This window comes from Erpetoichthys calabaricus, chromosome 1 (genome assembly GCF_900747795.2).
Source record: "Erpetoichthys calabaricus chromosome 1, fErpCal1.3, whole genome shotgun sequence".
Lineage (NCBI taxonomy): Eukaryota > Metazoa > Chordata > Cladistia > Polypteriformes > Polypteridae > Erpetoichthys > Erpetoichthys calabaricus.
In genome coordinates, this window is record NC_041394.2 from 290,184,289 (window position 1) to 290,208,357 (window position 24,069).

General features: G+C 36.4%; 1 protein-coding gene across 2 annotated transcripts in view; it reads left to right on the forward strand.

The window, feature by feature from the left end:
* utp20 (UTP20 small subunit processome component) overlaps nucleotides 1–24,069 on the forward strand; it is a 154,666-nt gene that overhangs the window by 108,556 nt on the left and 22,041 nt on the right. For both annotated transcript variants that reach the window (XM_051928458.1, XM_051928462.1), the window contains exons 39-50: nucleotides 3,170–3,309; nucleotides 4,808–4,896; nucleotides 7,029–7,321; nucleotides 7,402–7,541; nucleotides 11,663–11,819; nucleotides 12,706–12,804; nucleotides 12,888–13,055; nucleotides 15,860–16,026; nucleotides 16,925–17,072; nucleotides 20,257–20,373; nucleotides 20,848–21,018; nucleotides 21,146–21,277. In XM_051928458.1, the coding sequence (XP_051784418.1) occupies nucleotides 3,170–3,309; nucleotides 4,808–4,896; nucleotides 7,029–7,321; nucleotides 7,402–7,541; nucleotides 11,663–11,819; nucleotides 12,706–12,804; nucleotides 12,888–13,055; nucleotides 15,860–16,026; nucleotides 16,925–17,072; nucleotides 20,257–20,373; nucleotides 20,848–21,018; nucleotides 21,146–21,277 (1,821 nt within the window). The remainder of the gene's footprint in view (nucleotides 1–3,169; nucleotides 3,310–4,807; nucleotides 4,897–7,028; nucleotides 7,322–7,401; nucleotides 7,542–11,662; nucleotides 11,820–12,705; nucleotides 12,805–12,887; nucleotides 13,056–15,859; nucleotides 16,027–16,924; nucleotides 17,073–20,256; nucleotides 20,374–20,847; nucleotides 21,019–21,145; nucleotides 21,278–24,069) is intronic.

Below are 24,069 nucleotides of genomic sequence, written 5' to 3' on the forward strand. Positions count from 1 at the left end.
ACAGTCATGTGAAAATGTAAGTACATCCAATGAAAATTGTTGACTTTTTCAACATATTTGATCAGGCGCACAGGGGATCTTCATGAAAACAGCATCTGCAGATGATGGTGATATACTTGAGTAAATACACAGAAAAAAATGCCTTTTCAATCATTTATTCAAACAAAATGTCAGTGGATTTAAGGGCCAAAAATAAGTACATTCTTGGCCTAAGAAGCTGGTGTTTCCACCTTTAGCTGAAGTGACTTCTGGTAGGTGTTTTTCAGAACAGACCAACAGTCTGTGACATGGACTTGGTGAAATTTTGACAACTTCTTTGTGCAAAATTCATTCAGTGCAAGATGTTTGTGGGTTTTCTTGCATGTACTGCTCATTTCAAATCCCCTCACTACATTCAGACTGCAAATCAGACTCTGACCAGGCAAGTCCTTAACCCTCTATTTCTTCTTTTTGAGACATTCCTCAGTGGATTTTCTAGTGTGCTTTGGGTCATTATTGTGTTGAAAGGTCCATTTCCAGTTCAGCCTCACAATGCCCTTAAACATACTTTGATATGATCCAGAATTCATAGTTGACTTGATGACTGCAAGTTGCCCAGACCGTGAGGCCACAAAGCATACCCATACTACCACCATGTTTCACAGTTGATATGAGCTTCTTCTGAAATTCCCTCTTTGGTTTGTGCCAGTCATGTCTACTATTACTGTGCCCATACAACTCTTATCTTTTTTTATTCATCTGAACAGAGCACATAGTTCCAAAAGGCCTGGCCTTTGCCTGTATGCTCAATGGCCCTTTTGGACAGAAACATCTTTTTCCTGGCACACCTTGCATGTAGATCAAATTTGTGCAATCTCTTTTTGATTTTAGATGCATAAACTTTGGCCCAACCTTTGTCTAGAGTTACCTGCAGATGCTGAAGTTAAATTCTGGGGTTCACGGAGATTTGTTTTAGTATCAAATGTTCAGCACTTGGGACAAATTTGTTGGACTGACCAGTCCTGGTCAATCAAAAGTCATCTGAAATCTATACCACTTGCAGCTTATTTCCCTTACAGTGGAAAGCTTGGTTTCAGATACTTTGGCAATCTTTTTAAATCCTTTGCCAGACTCATAGGCATCCACAACCGTCTTTCTGAGTGCCATGGAAAGCTCTTTTGATCTTTGACATTCATGTGTCTGGTGTCATCATGGAAGAGAACACCTGACCCCAGATAACTGCAGATTAAATTTGACAGGTTCTATATGCAAACTCCCTAAGAATGTTCTAATCATTGGCACCTAATCTGGAATACCTGATTCCAATTTTATAGGTTTGTAGTGGTGATAAAGACAAAGATGGGCTTCTTTTTTCATGTGATAGTTCTGCATTTCTGGTAATTTAGATTATTAGAATGAATACACCATGTCATTTTTATGTGTCATTTGTTCAAGTGTTTCACCTTTATCTGTAGTTACTGTTTGAATGAAGATCTTGTTCAGATATGTTGAAAATGTCATGGGGTATACTTGCATTTTTCACATGACTGTACAACGAAGAACAAAACACACATTTTAACAAATAGTAGTAACAAAATACACAAATCTAAAATTATAATTTTTGTTATTACCTTAGCTGAAAGCTGCTGTTTCAGACAAAGTTTCTAATGTTTCTATCTTCATCCTTTTTACAAATAAATAGAGGAATAAGCTGAAGTTAGAAGCAGGACTAAACTAGAACCCAACATTGACAATAATGACCTTTTAAAATATAAAGACACACAACCTTCACAGTTGAGTAATTTTTCTCTCTCATTTTTCAATCTGAAGTCTTTAACTTTTTCAGTTTTTTTTTAATTTGGATTTATACTTAATTATAATTTTTGTAAACTAAAAATATAAATTTCAGTTTTTGTAGTTTTTATTCGTTATTAAACCATGCTAGTGTTCTAACAAAAAATAATTCATTAGGTCCAAGGATTTCATCCCGATGCCTAATGGCTGAGAAGGTGTCGTTGTCTAGCCTGTAGAGGTCTGTGCATCCCTCTATGGATATGCCACCCCAGACCATCACTGACCCACCACCAAAACCGGTCATACTGAATAATGTTACAGGCAGCATAACATTCTCCATGGCTTCTCCAGACCCTTTCACTTCTGTCAAATGTGCTCAGGGTGAACCAGCTCTCATCTGTGAAAAGCACGGGGCACCAGTGGTGGATCTGCAATTCTGGTATCCTATAGCAAATGCCACGGTGCCGGGCAGTGAGCACAGTTCCCAATAGAGGATGTCGGGCCCTCAGGCCACTCTCATGAAGTCTGTTTCTGCTTGTTTGCTCAGAGACATTCACGCCAGTGGCCTGCTGGAGGTTATTTTGTAGGGCTCTGGCAGTGCTCATCCTGTTCCTCCGTGCCCAAAGGAGCAGATACTGGTCCTGCTGATGGGTTAAGGACCTTCTATGGCCCTGTCCAGCTCTCCTAGAGTAACTGCCTGTCTCCTAGAATCTCCTCCATGCCCTTGAGATTGTGCTGGGAGAAACAGCAAACCTTCTGGCAATGGTACATATTGATGTGCCATCCTGGAGAAGTTGGACTACCTGTGCAGCCTCTGTAGGGTCCAGGTATCGCATCATGCTACCAGTAGTGACGCTGACCATAGCCAAATGCAAAACTAGTGAAAAAACAGCCAGGAAAGATGAGGAGGGAAAAATGTCAGTGGCTTCCACCTGTTAAACCATTCCTGTTTTGGGGGTTGTCTCATTTTGCCCCTCTAGTGCACCTGTTGTTAATTTCATTAACACCAAAGCAGTTGAAACTGATTAACTAGAGGAAACGAACACAAACAGGTCTTGCAGTCACAGAAGCCTCAACAGAATTAGACAACAAGTATCTGAGCGTCAACTGTTTGCATTAACTTTCAAGGCTCAAATAACTTTGATTGCTGCAGAAAAAAAATGTAAGCTGTTAACCTATTACTTGTTCTCTGAAAAAGACATTTTTGTATAACTCTGAAAATTACATTATTTTTTACATAATAATATCAGCCTTTTTTAACCTCTGCCAGTTTACTTTTGTACCATTTCATTGCTCAAAATTAATTAAAAGCTGTAACAATGGGGGTTATTCACAGCAGAATTCAACATAAAAGGTTTAAAAAAATAATACTGTATATAGCCATCCTTTTTTACAGCATGAGAACATGATGTCTGCTTCTGTGGAGGTGATTGGAGCTATATGCAAGCAATTACCCTGGTCCAAATACATATATTACTTGAAATTTTTTGTGCACGTTTTACAGACAAGACAAATTGATCAGAAATTGGCTGTCAGGTAAGTCTGACTAGTAATTGAAAGTATTATAATGAGATGTCTTTAATGTGATAATTTAGGAAGTAGTACTTTGTGATGTCTGAATCAACATACCAGTCTATCTAGATAGCTTAAAAGAGGAAGTTGCTACTTGCTGTGCAAATGTGCCCTTCACAAATTCATTTAGTACCCTATAGTATATGTTTATGTTTATCTGATATTCAGTCTTCAAACTGGTTTGTTAAGTTCGATTTGATTGTATGTACAGTGATCCCCCGCTATATCGCGCTTTGCCTTTCGCGGCTTCACTCCATCGCGGATTTTATATGTAAGCATATTTAAATATATATCGCGGATTTTTTGCTGGTTCGCGGATTTCTGCGGACAATGGGTCTTTTAATTTCTGGTACATGCTTCCTCAGTTGGTTTGCCCAGTTGATTTCATACAAGGGACGCTATTGGCAGATGGCTGAGAAGCTACCCAACTTACTTTTCTCTGTCTCTCTTGCGCTGACTTTCTCTGATCCTGACGTAGGGGGATTGAGCAGGGGGGCTGTTCGCACACCTAGATGATACGGACGCTCGTCTAAAAATGCTGAAAGATTATGTTCACGTTGCTATCTTTTGTACAGCTGCTTCCTGAAACGACATGCTGCACGGTGCTTCGCATACTTAAAAGCTCGAAGGGCACGTATTGATTTTTGACTAAAAAACAAACTCTGTCTCTCTCTATCTCTCTCTCCCTGCTCCTGACGGAGGGGGTGTGAGCTGCCGCCTTCAACAGCTTTGTGCCGCGGTGCTTCGCATACTTAAAAGCCAAACAGCCCTATTGATTTGTTTGCTAGAGATTTTTTTCTCTATCTATGTGACATTCTGTGCTCCTTTGAAGAGGAAGATATGTTTGCATTCTTTTAATTGTGAGATGGAACTGTCATCTCTGTCTTGTCATGGAGCACAGTTTAAACTTTTCAAAAAGAGACAAATGTTTGTTTGCAGTGTTTGAATAACGCTCCTGTCTCTCTACAACCTCCTGTGTTTCTGCGCAAATCTGTGACCCAAGCATGACAATATAAAAATAACCATATAAACATATGGTTTGTATTTCGCGGATTTTCTTATTTCGCAGGTGGCTCTGGAACGCAACCCCCGCGATGGAGGAGGGATTACTGTAATGCTATCTTCTTAGATGTATGGAATGTTACTTTCTTCAAATAAAAATTGAATAAAATAGAAAAGAAAACTTCAAAGTATATGCAGCTTGTACTGAAATAAAATATGGTATTTGAATTTTTTCTTCTATTTATTTGTGCATGTCAAATCTGAATTTCCTGAGTATACAGGAGACTTACCAATTTTCACTTCACTGTCCGAATAATTATGATAGGCATTTTGTATTAAAATAGATTTCTATTAGATACTGATTAAATCTAATATTCTCATGTCACTCAAAGAAACTTTTTTTTTTTTTGCAAAGTTGGTCCTATTAACATTTTATATGTGTTTATTTATTTACTTTTAGTTTACTAGTGGCTGTTTTAGATGCTTTCCATTTTGATAGTAAAACTCTTTCAAAATGTCTTGAAGCACCAAAGAAGGAATCAAATGAAGGTGGGTTAAAATATTTACATTAAATATTTATTAGGATGTGTATGTATGTATGTGTAATATATAATATGTATATATACAGGTGCTGGTCATAAAATTAGAATATCATGACAAAGTTGATTTATTTCAGTAATTCCATTCAAAAAGTGAAACTTGTGTATTAGATTCATTCATTACACACAGACTGATGTATTTCAAATGTTTATTTCTTTTAATGTTGATGAATATAACTGACAACTAATGAAAGTCCCAAATTCAATATCTCGGAAAATTAGAATATTGTGAAAAGGTTCAATATTGAAGACACCTGGTGCCACACTCTAATCAGCTAATTAACTCAAAACACCTGCAAAAGCCTTTAAATGGTCTCTCAGTCTAGTTCTGTAGGCTACACAATCATGGGGAAGACAGCTGACTTGACAGTTGTCCAAAAGACGACCATTGACACCTTGCACAAGGAGGGCAAGACACAAAAGGTCATTGCTAAAGAGGCTGGCTGTTCACAGAGCTCTGTGTCCAAGCACATTAATAGAGAGGCGAAGGGAAGGACAAGATGTGGTAGAAAAAAAGAGTACAAGCAATAGGGATAACCGCACCCTGGAGAGGATTGTGAAACAAAACCCATTCAAAAATGTGGGGGAGATTCACAAAGAGTGGACTGCAGCTGGAGTCAGTGCTTCAAGAACCACCACGCACAGACGTATGCAAGACATGAGTTTCAGCTGTCGCATTCCTTGTGTCAAGCCACTCTTGAACAAGAGAGCGTCAGAAGCGTCTCGCCTGGGCTAAAGACAAAAAGGAGTGGACTGCTGCTTTCTGATGAAAGTAAATTTTACATTTCCTTTGGAAATCAAGGTCCCAGAGTCTGGAGGAAGAGAGGAGAGGCACAGAATCCACGTTGGGTGAGGTCCAGTGTAAAGTTTCCACAGTTAGTGATGGTTTGGGGTGCCATGTCATCTGCTGGTGTTGGTTCATTGTGTTTTCTGAGGTCCAAGGTCAACGCAGCCGTCTACCAGGAAGTTTTAGAGCACTTCATGCTTCCTGCTGCTGACAAACTTTATGGAGATGCAGATTTCATTTTCCAACAGGACCTGGCACCTGCACACAGTGCCAAAGCTACCAGTACCTGGTTTAAGGACCATGGTATCCCTGTTCTTGATTGGCCAGCAAACTCGCCTGACCTTAATCCCATAGAAAATCTATGGGATATTGTGAAGAGGAAGATGCAATACGCCAGACCCAACAATTCAGAAGAGCTGAAGGCCACTATCAGAGCAACATGGGCTCTCATAACACCTGAGCAGTGCCACAGACTGATCGACTCCATGCCACGCCGCATTGCTGCAGTAATCCAGGCCAAAGGAGCCCCAACTAAATATTGAGTGCTGTACATGCTCATACTTTTCATGTTCATACCTTTCAGTTGGCCAACATTTCTAAAAATCCTTTTTTTGCATTGGTCTTAATTGATATTCTAATTTTCCAAGATACTGAATTTGGGACTTTCATTAGTTGTCAGTTAAAGTCATCAACATTAAAAGAAATAAACATTTGAAATACATCAGTTTGTGTGTAATGTATGAATCTAATATACAATTTCACTTTTTGAATGGAATTACTGAAATAAATCAACTTTGTCAAGATATTCTAATTTTATGACCAGCACCTGTATATATAATATGTATAATGTCCCTGTTTCTGCTATTTTTATTGTTTCATTGGAATTTATTAATAAATGACAGTAGATGTTTCAGCTTTCTTTTGTAATTTCAATTTGCAGGATCATCATTAAACTTCTACTTTCAAAATAATTACATGTAACGAAAGAAAATATTAATAAGTACATTTCAAAATACTAATTCATTTTTATTTGTGAAATGTAGAGAGAGATTTAATAGTTCACGGTTTGTGTGTAACAATTCTCAATCGGATCCAATATTTAGCATGTCTGTGACTGTGTGTGTGTCTTTTGTTTTTTGCAGGAAATGTCTATGTTTTATGTTATTGACATGTTACTAATTTTAATATCTTTATGAGATTACAATAAATAAATATTTTAATTATTGATTCAGATGGCTGTGTCTGATCATTATTAATCTCTTGCTTAAAATAATTTATTTCCCCCCACCATAAAGCTTGTGTTATGGATGATACTGCAGAAGAGGAAGGTGAAGAGATGGAGCTAGAGGAAAGTGAAGAGGAGGTGGATATGGATATTCCTGAAGATAGTTCTAAAGAAATAAATACAGAAGGAGAAGCAAAGGAAGTGTTGTCTACAAATAAAAACAACACAACCACAAATCATTCTAATAATACCTTTTTGGGAATGCCCAGAAATAAACACGAACTGGAAAATCTAATTCAGCACATTCAAGGCACTGTGTCTAACACCATCTTGCCTCGACTACACAAGTGCCTCTCTGCAAAGGTGATTTTAACAACATGAATGCATTTACTGATTGGATACAATGAAATATATTTTTATTAGTTAATTTTGCTCTATTACAGGGAAAGCAAGAGAGCGAACATAAATTAGCAAAATCCAAAGAAGTGGATGAAGAACAACTTGCTCGAATTCCTATTGCATTTGCCATGGTCAAGTTAATGCAGTCCCTTCCACAAGAAGTCATGGAATCAAACTTACCAAGGTAAAGAGTGTTACTCTGTTTAAAAATGACAGTCTTTCTAAATTTAAACTGAAAGTACAAAATTACAACATGAAACACAATTTCATGTGACAATCTTTGTAATTTTGTATTAGGCCGGGTTTATACTTCACGTGATGCGTAGTCCTGCAGATGCTACTGCTACACAAGTGGTGTACTCTTTATACTAGCATGCGTACTTTATGTAAATCTGGAAGATTCCAGCAGGTGGCAGGGCGAGATATCATCACAGTGAGAAAACGTTCAGTCTCCCTGTGTTGTGGATAGCCTGAAACATCCATTAAATTTCAAGGACACTGTGCCGCAATATCTCCGAAACGGATGGATGTTTAATGATTACATCCATCAATCCAGGGATATGCCCATTCCAGCAAGCATCAGGCATGAGACAGATCTGGACAAGGCATCAGATCATCACAAGATGAATACAAGCACACATACACTAGCATCATTTTAACATTAACAGATCCCCAAACTTGCATGTCTTTGGAAGGAAACCATAGCACACTGTTGGAAACCACCAGGAAAACATGCAAACTCCAGGCAGGGAACAGCAGGGACGTGATTCCCTGCGAGGCAGCAGCACTATTGCTCCACCACCATGTCACCCCCACATGTGTAATTATTAACAGTATTAATTATTTAAACGAAGCTAAAGACTTATCTGTAAAATGTAATATACATGCTTTAACATATTTAATCATGGAAGTGATATCAAGTTTTAATCTAAAGATTCTAAATGTGCAGAGAGCTGGAATATCATTCATTTAATCTGCTCTGTGTGGCAATTACTGCTTGCTGCTGCTGTCAGTTCAGGAGGAATCCCCACAAGCACATAGCGATTAACAACTGGGTCGGTTTTAAGATGACGTTTACGACAGTCTACTTTAATGACAAACTATAAGATTATTTTGGAAATTTCAAGATTAAAGCCAAAATTTCCACTTTTATCACAAAATAAACCTTTTCACCGTGTCCCTAATTTTTTTTTCTCTGTGGCTGAAATATGTTACCGTACCTTCTGATGCTGTTGTGAAGGTGCCAAAAAAAAAAAAAAAAATAGAAAATGGTATGTGAAACCTTTAAACTCCTCATCACAATAGGGAATATGCAATGCTTGAATATAAAAGCACCACAAATGCATTTGTATGTCAGCATTTTGCTTCACCACATCAATCCATTCATCAAACATAGAAGCGCACACATTGACCCTGTACGATCTGCAAAGCAACTTGCTATCACATGTTGATAGTAAACAGAAACTCTGATGTCATATTCCAACTTGAACACATTGCTCCCCCCAATTTTTTTGCTATTAATGCAAGTCACACACGTGTCATGTTAATTTTTGAGGACGTGCTCAGAGGATGCATCAAATGAATGTTGGGAACACGTGGCAGCCATGATGAGTGCATGTACGCTTTCTTAGCGTGAAGTATAAACCAGCCTTTACTGATGAAACTAGTGTCTTCTGCTCAGTTGTAAAGACTTGTTTGTATCCAAATCTTGAGTTTTCAGTAGTGAGAACTTGCTATAGTTTTAGTTACTTTAGCAATCTTGAATTTTAGTATGCACTCTCTCGGCATGCTTGTTCCACCCAGCTGACACCAGTTTTTTCCATATCTCATGTCATTCCTTTTACTTGTTCAAACTATGCCTGATACAACCTGGTCACCATTATATCTGTAAACTTTTGGTAAGAATGCATTGTTTGAACATTATTTCTAATGGTGGCTTATTTTCAAAATTTTTCTTTTCCTAAAATTAATTAAATAGTGAAGTTAAATATACTGTTTATCACTATTAGCAAAAAATGGAAATTTACTAAAGGATTACTCCAACCCAAAAATTATATTTTTTTATATGTTACTTAACCAATACAGTTTGTAGCCAAGAGAAGTTTTTAATCTCATGTTTTCATGTAGAACATTCAACATAATGATGAACCACCCTGTCCAACATCAATCTATTTGAAAAAATCGGTAGAAAAAAAGTGAAAAAAATTCTCATGTAACTTGCGTCGCATAATCCACTTCTCCATTATCCATTTGTATGTTCAAAATGTGCAAAATGCATTAATAAGGATAAAGTATAAGGATAAATCACAATTCCACCTTTTTCCATAAACTTCTAGTAAATTGCATAATAACCACGTATGCATGCCCTATTTCAAAGTTGTTTGCGTATGATCCAGTAAACCTGCAAGTTAATTAACACTAGAATTACCAGAGCCTACGAAAAAAACTCGTAGATCCGGCCCACCTTAAATCGCTTCTTAAATCCATTCACATCTATCTGCCAGCGTCTTTTGCCATCTAAATGTTCCGATAAAAACATGCTGCAAGCAGCCAGCTATTCCATCCCCCCACCGACTTTTGTAGGCTCTGGTAATTCTAGTGTTAAAAGCAATAATATTTTTACATACCCAAAGGAGTCTTCTTTCAAATAAATCTTGTTTCCATGTTGTCTGCTTTCTTTCATTATTAAAATATGTAATTTGCACACTTACGTATATCCGGAGGCGAGCAATCCGTCAAGGCTGAATTATTCTCTTTTTATTAAATATCCCACCTATGTCCAGCTGCTTATAGTGAAACGCTTATTATTACCATTGGATAGCTGAGTCTTGGAGCATTCTGATGACATATAGTTGTTGGTCATTTGTACTACATGTCACATCTGTCTGTAAACGGCAACAAATATTATGCAGATTCAACAACTCATCTTTACACATCATTGCTCAGAATTTGACTAAACCTTTGTGCGTAAAGTTTTGACTTTACTGAGAACAACGTGTGCTGAAGGCTGAGTTGTGCATCATAAAATGTCTTGTTTATATACTGTAAAATCCAGTTTTTTGGAGAGAAATCCGTAAGTACTAACTTTTTATGTTTTGTTTAGTTGATATTGGTGTAAACAGGTTTTTAATCATATAAATTCTTTTTTTAATTTTAAGTGTACTCTTCAGCCATTTGCAGCTCATTTAATAAAGGAAATATAACTGTTTATTTTTTGGTATGTAATTTAGGATCAGTAACGCCAAAAAACCTTACTGCATAAGGGGTTAATCACCAGGATATGTGGTTTCTACTCTTTTGGTTCAGATGGAAATATACCAACTTAAATAGATACATGCATTATATCCGAAAAAATTAAGAATAATATTTGATCATATTCACCCCTCAACTCCACCCACCTTTTATTCTCCTCTGTCTGTTTATATACATACTCTCAAATTTCATCAGGCATAAAGGGCATGTTCAGAAAGCGTATAGGTAAAGAAAATTCCCTAATTTATAAAACTTGAGCAAAACCTATACTGGAACCAGATATTTGCCCTGGAGAACAGACAGCAGGGCATAAGCACCTTCACTCATAAAGGTTGTTTTTCATCTACCATTGCTTTACAGCAAGAATTCAAACATTTTCCATTTTGTTGTATTAATAAAGATGTGCGAATGATTTTGTAATGCATAATGTTTCAATTTCCATGAAAGTGAACATCTCTCTGATATAATTCCTGCCACCCTGACTATTATTGGCTGGCCTGCTGAAGCATTCCGAAACATTTTTTTAGTTTTGGTGTTCCTGAAACTGAAGAGCCTACCTGGCAGGTGGCAACCGTGGCATTGAATTGTTGATTTAGTATCATCATCTTGTTTGAGTGTGCTTGTACCAGACAACACACTGCCTAATGTTTATTTCCTGCCTTTGGAAGACATCTGATTTGTGATAACCTGCACGCGTTTTCTGTTTTGTTTTAAAAAACACCTGAGTTTAGTAACTTTTTTTTGTTACATTGGATTGGCATTGTAACAGTTTTCTTTTGGCACCTGACAAAATTGTTTTTAAAAGTAATAAGTTGCTATGTAAATGCACAAGTCCCTGAACTTGTTTTAATGTGCTCTGTATCCCCCAGTTATCCTGAGGGTTGTGTTGTGTTTACATTAGACATCCTTACGCTTATTAAGGCACTCTGATATCTTGCCACAAATATCTACCAGGTGTGTCCGTGTATAAAAGTTCTATTGGAAGTGTGGCAGATTTACTAAAATGTAATTATCCTTATTGTTGTGTTTGTGATTTTTCTTTCCCCTAAATAGTATTTTGCTGAAAATTTGCATCCTTCTTCGAAACCGCTTTCAAGAAATTAGAGATGCTGCTCGCAATGCACTGATAAAAATCATTGAAACTTTGGGATGTCAGTACCTCCAATATCTGTTAACAGAAATGAAGACTGTCTTAGTCAAAGGTTATCAGGTATATATCACTTACATTTTTCTCATTTTCATTCAGGACCTTCTCTTCTTTTCTATATTATTTATATTTGGTCTTTTTTGTCTCTAAAACTTAAGCTAACATAAAGATAAAACAAGAAAATGTGATTAAGGTCTGCAATGTTTTTGTGTTATTTGGATAATTTTTTTTTCATAGTAAAATATGCAATGCTATTATTTATGTTAAACAGATCTAGTTTTTAGATATGCGTTCTATGTGTAAAAAAAATTATTAAAATGTTAAAATTGTAGTCTAATTTTTGTGAATACATACTAGGAATTCTCCCTGTGTAATTGCATTAAACTTCATTAAAATTTTAGCATGTTCTTATCAGTAAACTTTGTAAGATGTCTTTCAGCGTGTGTGAAAGTTGATGATGACCTGAACAGTTTTGGGGCCTCTTCAATACTCATTCATAGAAGCTGAAGTACAGAGCAATGACATTTTACTGGATGCAGTGCCCTCAATAAAAGTTCAAACAGCAAAGTAAAAATTGCTGTTTTTTAATCTGCACTCAAAAGCATTTCAGATTTTAAATAAAAATGTTGTTACAAAGCAAAACTACCTAATGAAACCATTTATTTCTGGGTATTCCTTTGCATATATTCTTTCAAATTATAGAATAAATGAAATATTCTGCTCACACGCTTTGGTCATGCAAAACAAAAGGAAAAATAGCAATTTAGAATTCATTGTCCCAATACTTATTGATGGTATTTGTTTATATTAAAAGATTAATGTGATCAGTTATTTAGACTGTTTCTTCTGTTGTTAACAAGAATTAACAAGTAATTCATCAAGTCATATTACATAATTAAGTGGTTGCTTTTTGTTTATTTTTTCCCTCTTCTTTTCCCCCTCCTTTTAGGTTCATGTTTTGACATATACAGTTTACCTGCTGTTAGAGACTCTCAGTAACACTCTTAATAGTGGAGATCTGGATTCTTGTATGGACATGTTAATTTCGGTAAAGTTCTATTTTTGCTTATTATGCAAGGAAAGATGCTTAAATATCCCAGTTCTTACTTCTAGTGTTTTATATTTGCACAGATCTTTAATCGAGAACTGTTCGGTGATATTGCAGAAGAAAAGGAAGTTAAAGGGATTGTTTCTAAAGTAATGGAAGCCAGACGAAGCAAAAGTTATGATTCTTATGAAATACTTGCTCAATTTATTGGAAAGGGCCAAGTGTCTCAACTCATCATACCACTGAAAGAGGTAGGCTGGAAATTTTTATTTTAAGTAATTTCATTCCAACATTTATACATCATATTAAATGAACAAATTGCATTATACAATTACTAGTTGAGTAAGCCTGTGCTGTAAAAAGCACGGGCTCCTAGAAACTATTGAAATCATCAGAAAAAAAATTGAAATGGTTTAGTTTTGTGGACACGCTCGCCCCCCTTGTCTATCAGTGGCTAAGCGAATTTGTCTCTCATTTGTCTTTCCTTGGTGGTTTCACTTTGACGATGGAGTCGCTTTCTTTCAGCTTCAGGCTGTAGCCTTGTACTTCTTTCTTCTTCTGATTCGTGAACTTGGGGCCGCATTACTGGGTCTTTCAGCTTCATGCTGTAGCCTTGCACTTCCGGGCCGGCCGGACAGACAGACACACAACTTCCACACATAGACGTTTATATATAAGATGTTAATTATTTTATTTTTTCCTATTATTTATTTTTACTGGTTATGCACTTCTGTTTTTATAATAACAGTGTCTTTATAATTTGTACTGCGTATTTGTTCACTTTTGCTTTATTTATTGAATTTTAACCCCTTCACCGCCCTCTGCCGGATATATCCGGCACCGTTGTTTTAATGCTAACGCCATACTGCCGGAATTATCCGGCACATTTGCCTGTGGTTATATGAATGCCTGGCGCTTAGTATAACTGACGGTTTGGCGTGGGTATTATTACTACGTTGTATTTCGACAAGTCTGTGGTTGTTTTGGCCGGTCATGTGACGTGATTCGCATGTAACAGCTGTGAATATGGCGAAACGTAAACTGACTTCAAGTGAGGCTTTGCAGGCGATTTTGGACAGTTCTGATCATGATTGTAGCAGTTCTGAAGAAGATTTTAGTGACAGTGATGAGCAGCAACGTGCGCTGCATGATATTGTGAATGAAGACGCATCGGATGACGGCGCTGAGTGGGTGTATCCCCAGCATCTCAGCTGGGCTGCTGCCCGTGGTGAACTACCTTTTCTGCATTCGTTTGAGGGAACGTGTGGCTTTATTGTTGATGTAAACAATTACACTGCTGAGCAGTTTTATGAGCTGTTTGTGTCACCTGATTTGATCAGACATTTTGTTCATCAGACAAATCTGTACGCAGCACAGTTTATTGAGAAAAATCCCAATTTACCTCCACATTCCCGTGTTCGTGCTTGGTTTGACACTGATGAAAACGAAATGAAAAAATTCATTGGGATTTTGATGTTGATGGGAATAATCAGAAAACCAGATATTGAGATGTACTGGTCTACAGATCCTATGTATGCAACACCTATTTTTGCAGCTGTCATGACACGTAACCGATTCTCTTTGCTGCTGAAATTCTTTCATTTGAATGACAACAGAAACGAGCCAGATAAGAAAGATCCAAACCACGACCACTTGTTCAAGCTACGTCCTTTGATTGATCATTTATTTGAAGCATTTCAGTTGCCCTACATGCCAGGACCGTCAGTTGCAGTTGATGAAAGTTTATTGTCGTGGAAGGGCCGCTTACAGTTTCGACAGTATCTACCATTGAAAAGGGCACGGTTTGGTATTAAGATGTTTTGCTTAGCTGAGAATTCAGGTTACATTTATAGATTTCGTGTATACTCTGGCAACTTGCACAACATTTAGTGGTCAATACTGCTTGAATAAATGTAAAAAATGTAAAAAAAATGTAAAAAAGTAAAAAAACAAAAATTGTTCAGATTTCGCCTGGCGTGGGGAATATTTAGGGAGTTGGCGGTTAAAGGGTTAATGGAAACCACAATTGGTAGCTACAACTATAGATTGTTTTCCCCTTTATTACAGTTACTTTTTTCCATTTTGTAATATTTTCATATGCACAGCACCTTTCATAGGAGCATGGCTTTGGCAAGGTAAACACATTTACACATTCCTCCAGTCTTAGAGATCTGTTGAGAGGTTTATGCTCCCTTGAGGATTTCCCTCAGCAAACTTATGTAAGCAGAGGTTTGGATAGTGAGTGATCCATCCCTTTTTTCATATTCTTGCCAGTTCCTTTCCTTACAGTATTTAAAGTAGATACTTTTTGTGATTAACATTTTATTGAGCATTCTGACAATAATACTTAACAGAGATGTTCCATAAACCCCATGAAAAGCGCCACTCGTACAGTGGCCACCTTGGACGATTAGGCTGGCAAATATAAAACATATACTGTCTGCAGTGAGTTGAAAAATTTTTATCAACTAAATTTGCAACTGTACAGCTTAGTTTCCAAGATGATCTTTTGGTAATCCACCATGACTTGTTTTTATATCCATTGTTTCAATTGCTAGATTTTCCCCTCATGCTGTCACTGTTCATTATTTTTGTATAAATTCTTAATTGTTATCTTTGTTTCTATTTGTTGTCAAACTTTAAAAAAATATATACTGTATATGAACCAAAATAAAGATCTACATTGGGTTTCATTCACCATGAAACTAAAACATTTGGATAGATAACTTAGTAGAGCCATCATTTCATTGGGCTTGAGGAGCTTGTTCGTGTGGTGTGGTTATCCAAAGAGGATTTCCCGTAAGGGCACCTGCTGAACATGTACTAGCCCTGGTTCACTGCAAGATGACCCGAACCAAATAGTGAATGAAGATAATAATTCATATGGACTAAGAGATTCTGGTTTGCCCAGACCATTTGTTCTGGCCCCCACCAGTAGAAGCAAATGAAAGTCACCGCTTTGGTGATATATGATTTGCATTCAAAAGGTCTTGAGTAAATGAAGTGATCTTTTCTAGGTGACTATTATATTTGAATATATTTTTGTCTCTCATAGGTTCTTGAAAATACTACAAGCTTGAAAATTGCCCGTAAAGTCCATGAAACTCTGCGACGTATTGTAGCTGGTCTGCTACTTAATAAGGAAATGGCCGCAAACTCAATCCTTTTACTAAGTTATGGGCTTGTCAGTGAAAGTTTACCTCTCCTTACAGAGAAAACCAAGTAAGCCTTTGTTTTTATTTCAGCATTTATCCTGTCATATATATATATTTATTTTTTTATTTAGTTAGCATTTTAAATGAAACTTGTGCACTTTTCTGATGAATTTAATTACATTGTATAGTTCTGTATTTTTTGTATCTATAGTTTAACATAGTCATCTCTCTTTATCTGACTTTTCTTTATGTACTTTTTTACAATAACTTTTTTTTTTTTAATCCTGATTGCATTTTAACCGATGTGCCTTTTTGAAAGTGCAATGTGGTTGTGCCAATGTAAACAAGCTTATTTCTGATGTTACCCATGTGCTCTGTGCTGCCTCCCAATAGCACAATAAACAAAGGTACAAGACTATGACACCTTTATGCATTAAATATCTGTGTAATCTTGGGAAACGGCTCTACAAATTGTGAAAAACAATTGGAAAGCTACTACTGTTTTTTTGTTTTTTTTTTTATTTTAAGCAAATTTCGTAACTGCATTTTGTTACAAGACAAGTCTACCACTCTGGTAGGCGAACCTCTGCATGAGAGCAGTAAAGACCCAGCTTCTGTCTCTTATCAAATGTAGGTCTGTGTTCAGAAACAATCCTATTAAACAGTTCCTTAAGTAGGTAATTGATGAATGAACTAGTGCACATAATTTAGAAATCAAGGTTTGACTATTATACAGCTTAAGTGTGTTTCGGTGGTATTTGGGGAAAGGCTCACATTTTTTTCCTATTTAAAATAATGGGAAATACTTTTTCAATATTGTCTTTTTTAAGACATGTTTTCCAACTGGTTCTTGGGAGCCGATTAGATTTGGAAAATGATGGATGACTGCATGTCGAAATGTGTATTATATTATTAGCTTTGTCTAGAAAAGCATAATAATAGAAAATAACAAATATATTTTACAGAGAAAAGACTGTACAGCAGCCTGCATTAGATCCAAGACTTCCACCAAAAAGCTGCCTCCTGCTTCCACCAGCTCCCACCAGAGATGGTCAGAAAGCTGCAGTTAGCTACAGAACTAATATGCACATCTTGGTGGACACAGGTCTTAGAGTAAGTTATTAAATCTTTCTGTAAAAGCAGAGTTTCATTTTATTTTGTTATGATTTAATATAATTTTCTTTCTTAAAAAGTAACTCTGAATACAGCTTAAGTAGTCATCTTCAAATTCAGAAATTATTTCTTTGTTACTTGATTGCACCCTTTTACTTATCTGGTCCTTATAAGAAACAGAAGCAGTCCATCAAACTAATGGAGAACTTTAAGTCCAAGTGTATTTGGTTAGCAAACTGCTAAATTGTACTTTACAGAAACTTTTAATACCCTGAGAAAGCTGTGCTTCACCTGCATGGTTTGATAGTTTGTTTCAGATTCCCAAAACCTTTTGGGGTCAAAGTGCTTCTTGGCATTCTTTCCGTTATTTTCCTTAGTGTGCTTGAATATGTTATTTGCTGTATAACTAAAGAATTTTGAAGAAACCATATTTTAAATGCTTTTGAGAATTTAAAGACCAGAATTAGTTCCCCACATAGTCCTCTGTACTCAGAATTAATAAGTTTTAATTCCTAACTAGAGCAGGTGCTTTAGTCCAGGCAGAAAATTGGTAAAACCCTTGCATGCTCCAAATGGTCTCCAAGGAGAGGTGGGATTAAAGGCCAGTGGCACAAGACCAATGAAGCAGTGTCCCACCCCTTTATATTTGACTTTTCTAAGTTTGAAATTCCTTTTTATGGTGGTAGGTGTAGCTGTAAAATAACTTTACTTAAGGTATAAGAGTTAAGCACTAAATATTCTGATAAGGTTGTTTTGCTGATTGCTTCTAGCCACGTGAACTGTACCTGAATAATGCAACTTCAAAATACATGTCTTAACTAAACCCTAATTTTTTTCAGGAAATCACACTCACTGTCTTCCTATGTAGAGTTTGTTACATATTAGGAGATCTGTAAGACATAGTGATTGTTTTAAAATCAAGTCTTGGCATTCTATTTTATGCCTTCATGAGTTTCTGCATAAGACCAACAAATCAGATGATAAGTTATTTTTAATGCCACTTTTTACCATGCCAAACATTTTCAACTACATCTTCAATTCTTGTTCTGTTCACATTCTCCAGCAAATTCTTGGGGAGAGACATTTATTTTTTTTGTCCCTCATTGCACAGTGCTACATTGTGCTCCTTGTGAAAGTGATAGGGCAGGCACTCTTAAACTTGATCTTTGGGTTTAGCCTCACTTAGCCTCTAGATGGTGTGACAAACACATTCAAGTTTTTAAATATTTTTAATCCACAAATGCAGTACCAGGCTTTGTAACTTTTTTTAAATAAATTTTAAAATGTGAATGTTCTATATGATGAACAATAAATGGGTCATTTTCAATAAATATACATGTTCTATCCTGCTTGTCCAGTCTATTACCACAGGAATTACTGGGAATATGCCACAAACCAACATTGGACATGGAGGCATTGCATCACAGACTTAATAGTTATTTTTGGAGATAGCGTGGGTTGACCGGTTGTCCCAAAATCTTTTTTTTCTCCTTTGTTCTTGGTCTCACACATTCTTGGAGATTAAATTCCCTGTATCCCTAATCTAACAGTGTAGTTCAGTAATAATCTATATTATTCCTTAAATATAAAAACCTACCACATAACCATTTCTTTTTGTTTTTTTGAAAAATGCCAACCCCCTTCTGTCCGATGCTGTTTTACACTTTTAGGTTTATAGCGTTAGCATTATTACATGCAGAACATATTTGTCAAAACATATCAACAACTAATTATATAGCAAATAACAAATGTGGTATTACAAAAATGTTTCCTTGTTTAAATTGAGCCTATCTGTTACTGTGATTTTTGGTATTAGATATTTGTGTCTATTATTGCCCAGAGGGGGCTGGGTGGTCTCGTGGCCTGGAACCCCTGCAGATTTTATTTTTTTCTCCAGCCGTCTGGAGTTTTTTTGTTTGTTTGTTTTTTCTGTCCTCCCTGGCCATCGGACCTTACTCTTATTCTATGTTAATTAGTGTTGTCTTATTTTAATTCTTACTTTGTCTTTTTTCTCTCTTCATCATGTAAAGCACTTTGAGCTACATTATATGTATGAAAATGTGCTATATAAATAAATACTGTTGTTGTTATTATCATTCATTCCATAAAGTATAAAACTTAGCCTGCTTGCGATAAATACAATAAACTGTTTAAAGCATAGGCAAGTGGAAAAGATAAATAAAATGATATTTAGGTCATTATGTACTTATACATTGGTCTTGTGACGTCTGGGCTACTGCAACTCACTTCTGGTAGGATCAGCCTGCATGTACTATCATCTCACTGCAAATGATCCAGAATGCAGCAGCCCATCTTGTACTTAACCAGCTAAGGCGGGAACATGTCACTCCTCTCTTTAGGTTGCTACATTGGCTCCCTGTAGCAGCACGTATTAAGTTCAAATCCCTGATGTTTGTCTACAGAGTAATCAATGGGTCGGTACCTAAGCATATGGAGACACTGGTGAAGTGCTATACTCCATCTTGCCCACTCAGATCTGCCGGGAGCAGCATTTGGTGATGCCACCTCTACATGGCATCAAATCTCAATCCAGACTGTTTCCTGTGTAGTTCCTAGTTGGTGAAACAGGCTGCCCATCTCCATCCATACTGCTCACTCCCTCAATATATTTAAGAAGCGATTGAAGACCCATCTTTTTTGTTAATATGTCTAATTGATGAAAGGAAAAAAACAAAACAACTTTGCTCTGCAATATTTTTATATTCTTGGTTAATTTATTTAAGTTTAATTGCTTCTGTGATTGTAAATGTATGAGCCATTATATCTTTTCACTTGTGGCAGTCAATTTTTGTTACCCCTTCTATTATACTTGCTGTACAAACAGACCCTAGCCTAATGTTACTCGATTGTTTGCTTCTTTTGTAAGTCATTTTGGATAAAGGTGTCTGCTAAGCAAATAAATGTAAATATAAAGTGTGAGCAGTGTGTTTTTGGTGATAATGAATTTAAACGTTTTTTGGAAAAATGTACATTGCGTGAATTTGCACACAAATTCTAATACTTACACTGGCTGTAGTAGGCTTGAAGGATATACTGTTCTAAAATTTAATATACTAAAATATTGTTTCATAAAGGATTAATCCTTTGTTTTTGGTAATTGCTTATTAGGTATTTATCAGTGTAGTAAAATAATAAAATATTATTTTTTTCTCTTTATACTTAGCTTTTACATATGAGTTTAAAAAGGTCCAAAGTCAATTCTTCTGAAAGTGATGTGTTGGAAATGCTTGATCCTTTTGTAAAGCTTCTGATTGACTGCCTGAACTCCATGCATGTCAAGGTGAGGAACTAAGGTCTCGTGTGTTCTGAGAAAAGCTTTTGGCTTATCAGTCTTAAATGTCCATGTATGTCGTTTTCATGTGTAATAGGTACCACATGCCAGAAGGTACTATGTCATGTTTTTTATAGATATTTATGGGTTAAAAGTCCTGTGATATTTATTGAGTTTTGAACATTTTGCATTTAAATCAGTGTTGTTGTTTGTAATTTAATGTTGGTTGTTACATTAGTGTTGGTCAACTAATGCCTTATCTTCAAAATGTTATTTAAGCAGCACTTACTGTATAAATATTGAATCTTAACTAGGATAAACATGCCCTGTAACTGTTCATCTGTGCTATTCCAGACTATATTTAAAACTAAACAGATTAGTTTTTTTTTTCCACACTACACCGAGAGACTCTGTTTCTAATAATTTTATTATTTTGTTTTTTTAGAGTGATATATTAAGTTCTATTTTTTTGTTTTTGATCAGGTGATTACTGAATCCTTGCAATGCTTTATATGGATTCTGAAGTTTCCTCTTCCTTCTGTTGAAAATAACATAGATCAACTGACAAAGCAATTGTTTGTGTTACTAAAAGACTATGCAAAAGCAGGAGCAGCTAAAGGAGATAACTTCCATCTTGTTGTCAACTGCTTCAAGGTATTGGCCCTGGGCTTTCTGCACATATGTTTTAGTACATCATCACCCACATGCACATTTCTATACTGTGCTTAATTTAACACTGAGGACATTTGCTTCATTTTATTTGTCTGTTTGTTACTTACAGTGTATAACAATGCTTGTGAGAAATAATGAGAGATGCAAAATCTCAGACAAGCAGTTGCAGGTCTTGCTGGGATATGCAGAAGAGGATATATATGATCAGTCAAGACAAGCCACAGCTTTTGGCCTCCTCAAGGTGAGATTTTGTGACTTTAAAGTAAAATATTTTTCCAATGCTAATTTTATGGAAACTTGCCTTTTATGCTTGTTCTGGAAAGTGAAGAAAAGAAACCCTTACCCCTGTTTCCCACCTCAAGGCCTCCTTTACACTTTGCAAAGCTAAAAACATAATCCTCAGATTGCTACCAGCTTTGTCCAGGTGAGAATAAGCCTAATGGAGCAGACAGATAATTGCATCCTCCATACCACTCTTTGTCCAATAGGCAGACTGCAGTGGGTCCCGATGGTCTACCACAAGAGGACTTGTATAGTCCGGGACCAGTCTTTTAGAGGCCTTCATGATGTGAGATGTAACTGCCACTGGTGTGTAGTCATTAGGTGAAGAGGTGCCTGCCTTCTTTGGAACAGCAACAATGCTGGATGTTTTTCACAGCAGTGCCACTTTTTGAAGCCTTAGGGACAGGCTGAACAGGTGACAGAGGACACCACAAAGTTGGACAGCACAGGCTTTAAGAATCTGAGGACTGACTCCTTCTGGTCTCACAACGTTTTCTGTTTGTAGCTTCAGTTGTGCCCTTACTTGGTCTTCAGTTATGGACAGTCCACACTGTCATTCTAGTTGATGTAGTTAGTTAGTTGTTGATGTAGTAGGAATGGTGTGGGGAGACTGGTCATTATAAGAAGGTGGCAGTAGAAGGGAAAATCTAATAAAAAATGTGGTTTATGGCTTTAGCTTTGTCTGCATCCCCTTCTAGCTCCTGAATTCTGGATTGATTGAGTCCCATAATTATGTGTCACATTATATTGCATTGACAGATCTTAAAATAGATCCAGTAGGAAAAATGCAGAGTTTGCCTACTTATTTTCATTTTAATTTGCATAACAAAATTAATAAACATTTATTTACAAACCATTGATAAATCTTATTCTTTTTATGATGTTTATTGAACTTTTGAACTCAATACAGGCACAAATTCCAAAAACTGGAACACTTTTTTTTGTACTTAATAGGATGTATATTTATATTTTATTCACAGTAGAATTTGAGTTTTTTCTTATTAGATATTTTTAGCATGCCTTGAGATGGTTTGTAAATAATTATGCCACTACTTTTTTGCTATCTCTGCTTCGTGCTTTAATATGCTAATCTTTGTTCAGAGCATTGCATTTGTTCCTTAGTTTGCAAAGCCAAGTATGGCAGTTACATTTTTCCTATAGTTGAGAAGACAAATGTTTAGGTATTGAATAGTATGAAAAATGTAGGTACCTCCTACAGATACTTTCTTTGTTATTTCATTCATAACAATACTTACAGGATGCAACCTTGGCAAAAGTTTTAAACTTTTTCTAATTATCAAGTGCTTTCTTTCCTATGATTTACTGGGTTTATGCAGTAATTTGGCAAATGTCAGGAGATCGTTCGGTCAGTCAAGGTTGTTTGTCTAGATATTAGCTAAGCTGTTCAAATATTTCATCCAGATGCTTTTTAAATTGTTGTAACAGTTATAATTGTTGTCAAGATTTGTGCTTCAACTACATGACTTGTTAGTTTATTCCAGATTCCAACAATTCTTTGTGTAAAGAAGTGCTTCTGGGCAGTGTTAAATGCACTTTCCCTTAATTTCCACTTGTGTCTTCTAGAACGTGAATCACTGTTATATTAAAAGAATTCTGTTGGATTTGCTTTATCAGTGCCCTTGAGAATTAGGTCCCCACATAGTCTTCTCTGCTCGAGGCTAAACAGGTTTTATTCTCTGTTTGTGTCAACGTATGACATGTCCGTAAAGCATTTTTTTCATGACATTTACACTTAAATTTATTTGCTTAGCAGAAACTTTTATCCAAAGTAACTTACAAAAGAAGTCAACATAATCTTTAGTTTGGGGACTGTTTAGGAACAAGTGTTAGAGGATAAGCATACAAAATTGATTTCTACAAGTGAAAAGCTCAACATGTAATATTTAATCTAGTTACAATTCCCCGATTTTACAAAATTTAACATCTCAGACAGACAGAAATTCACCAAACAAGAGTCTTAAAATGCTTCTTGAAAGCACTGAGAGGCGGAGTGACAAATTGTTCAAACAGTCAGGAGCTACATTATGCAAGGAGTCTGGACTGAGATTTTATAACACGCAGAGGGAGCATCATCAGATGTCATTCATCAGCAGAGATGAGTGGTTGAGAATGATCATAGGACCTCAGAAGTGTTTCCATATGTATAGGTGCAGATCTACGGACTACTAAGCATCAAGGATTTGATCTTGATATGTGTCTCTTCAGGAAACCAGTGTAGTGATCTGATGAAGGGTGTAACATATGCATGCCTCGGCTGATTGGACACCAGACATGTCACTACATTTTGAATTACCTGCAACATTGATGACATATACTCGTGCTCCTGACAGCAGAGAGTTGTAGTAGTCCAGCCATGACAAGACCAAAACCTGGATCTGGAGTTGTGCTTCATACTGTGTCAGAATCATGAATAGATGGACAAGCTGATATAAGAAGGTGGAGCTTGAGATGATATTCCTTCATCAAGTTGCAATATCAATGAGACATGGAGAGATTCTAGCTGATACCACGTTGTCCTATGGAGGGTATAACTATGTATCGTCAGCAAAGCACTAATAAGAGAAACCATGGAACTATATGATAGGGCCCAGTGAAGAGGTATATAGGGAGAAAAGGAGAGGACCCAGCACTACTTGCCTGATGCACCCTTGAGATCTCCCAAGATCTGTGCATATACCGGGACACACTGTAGGATCTACCCAAGAGGTACGACTTGTACCACTTGAGGGC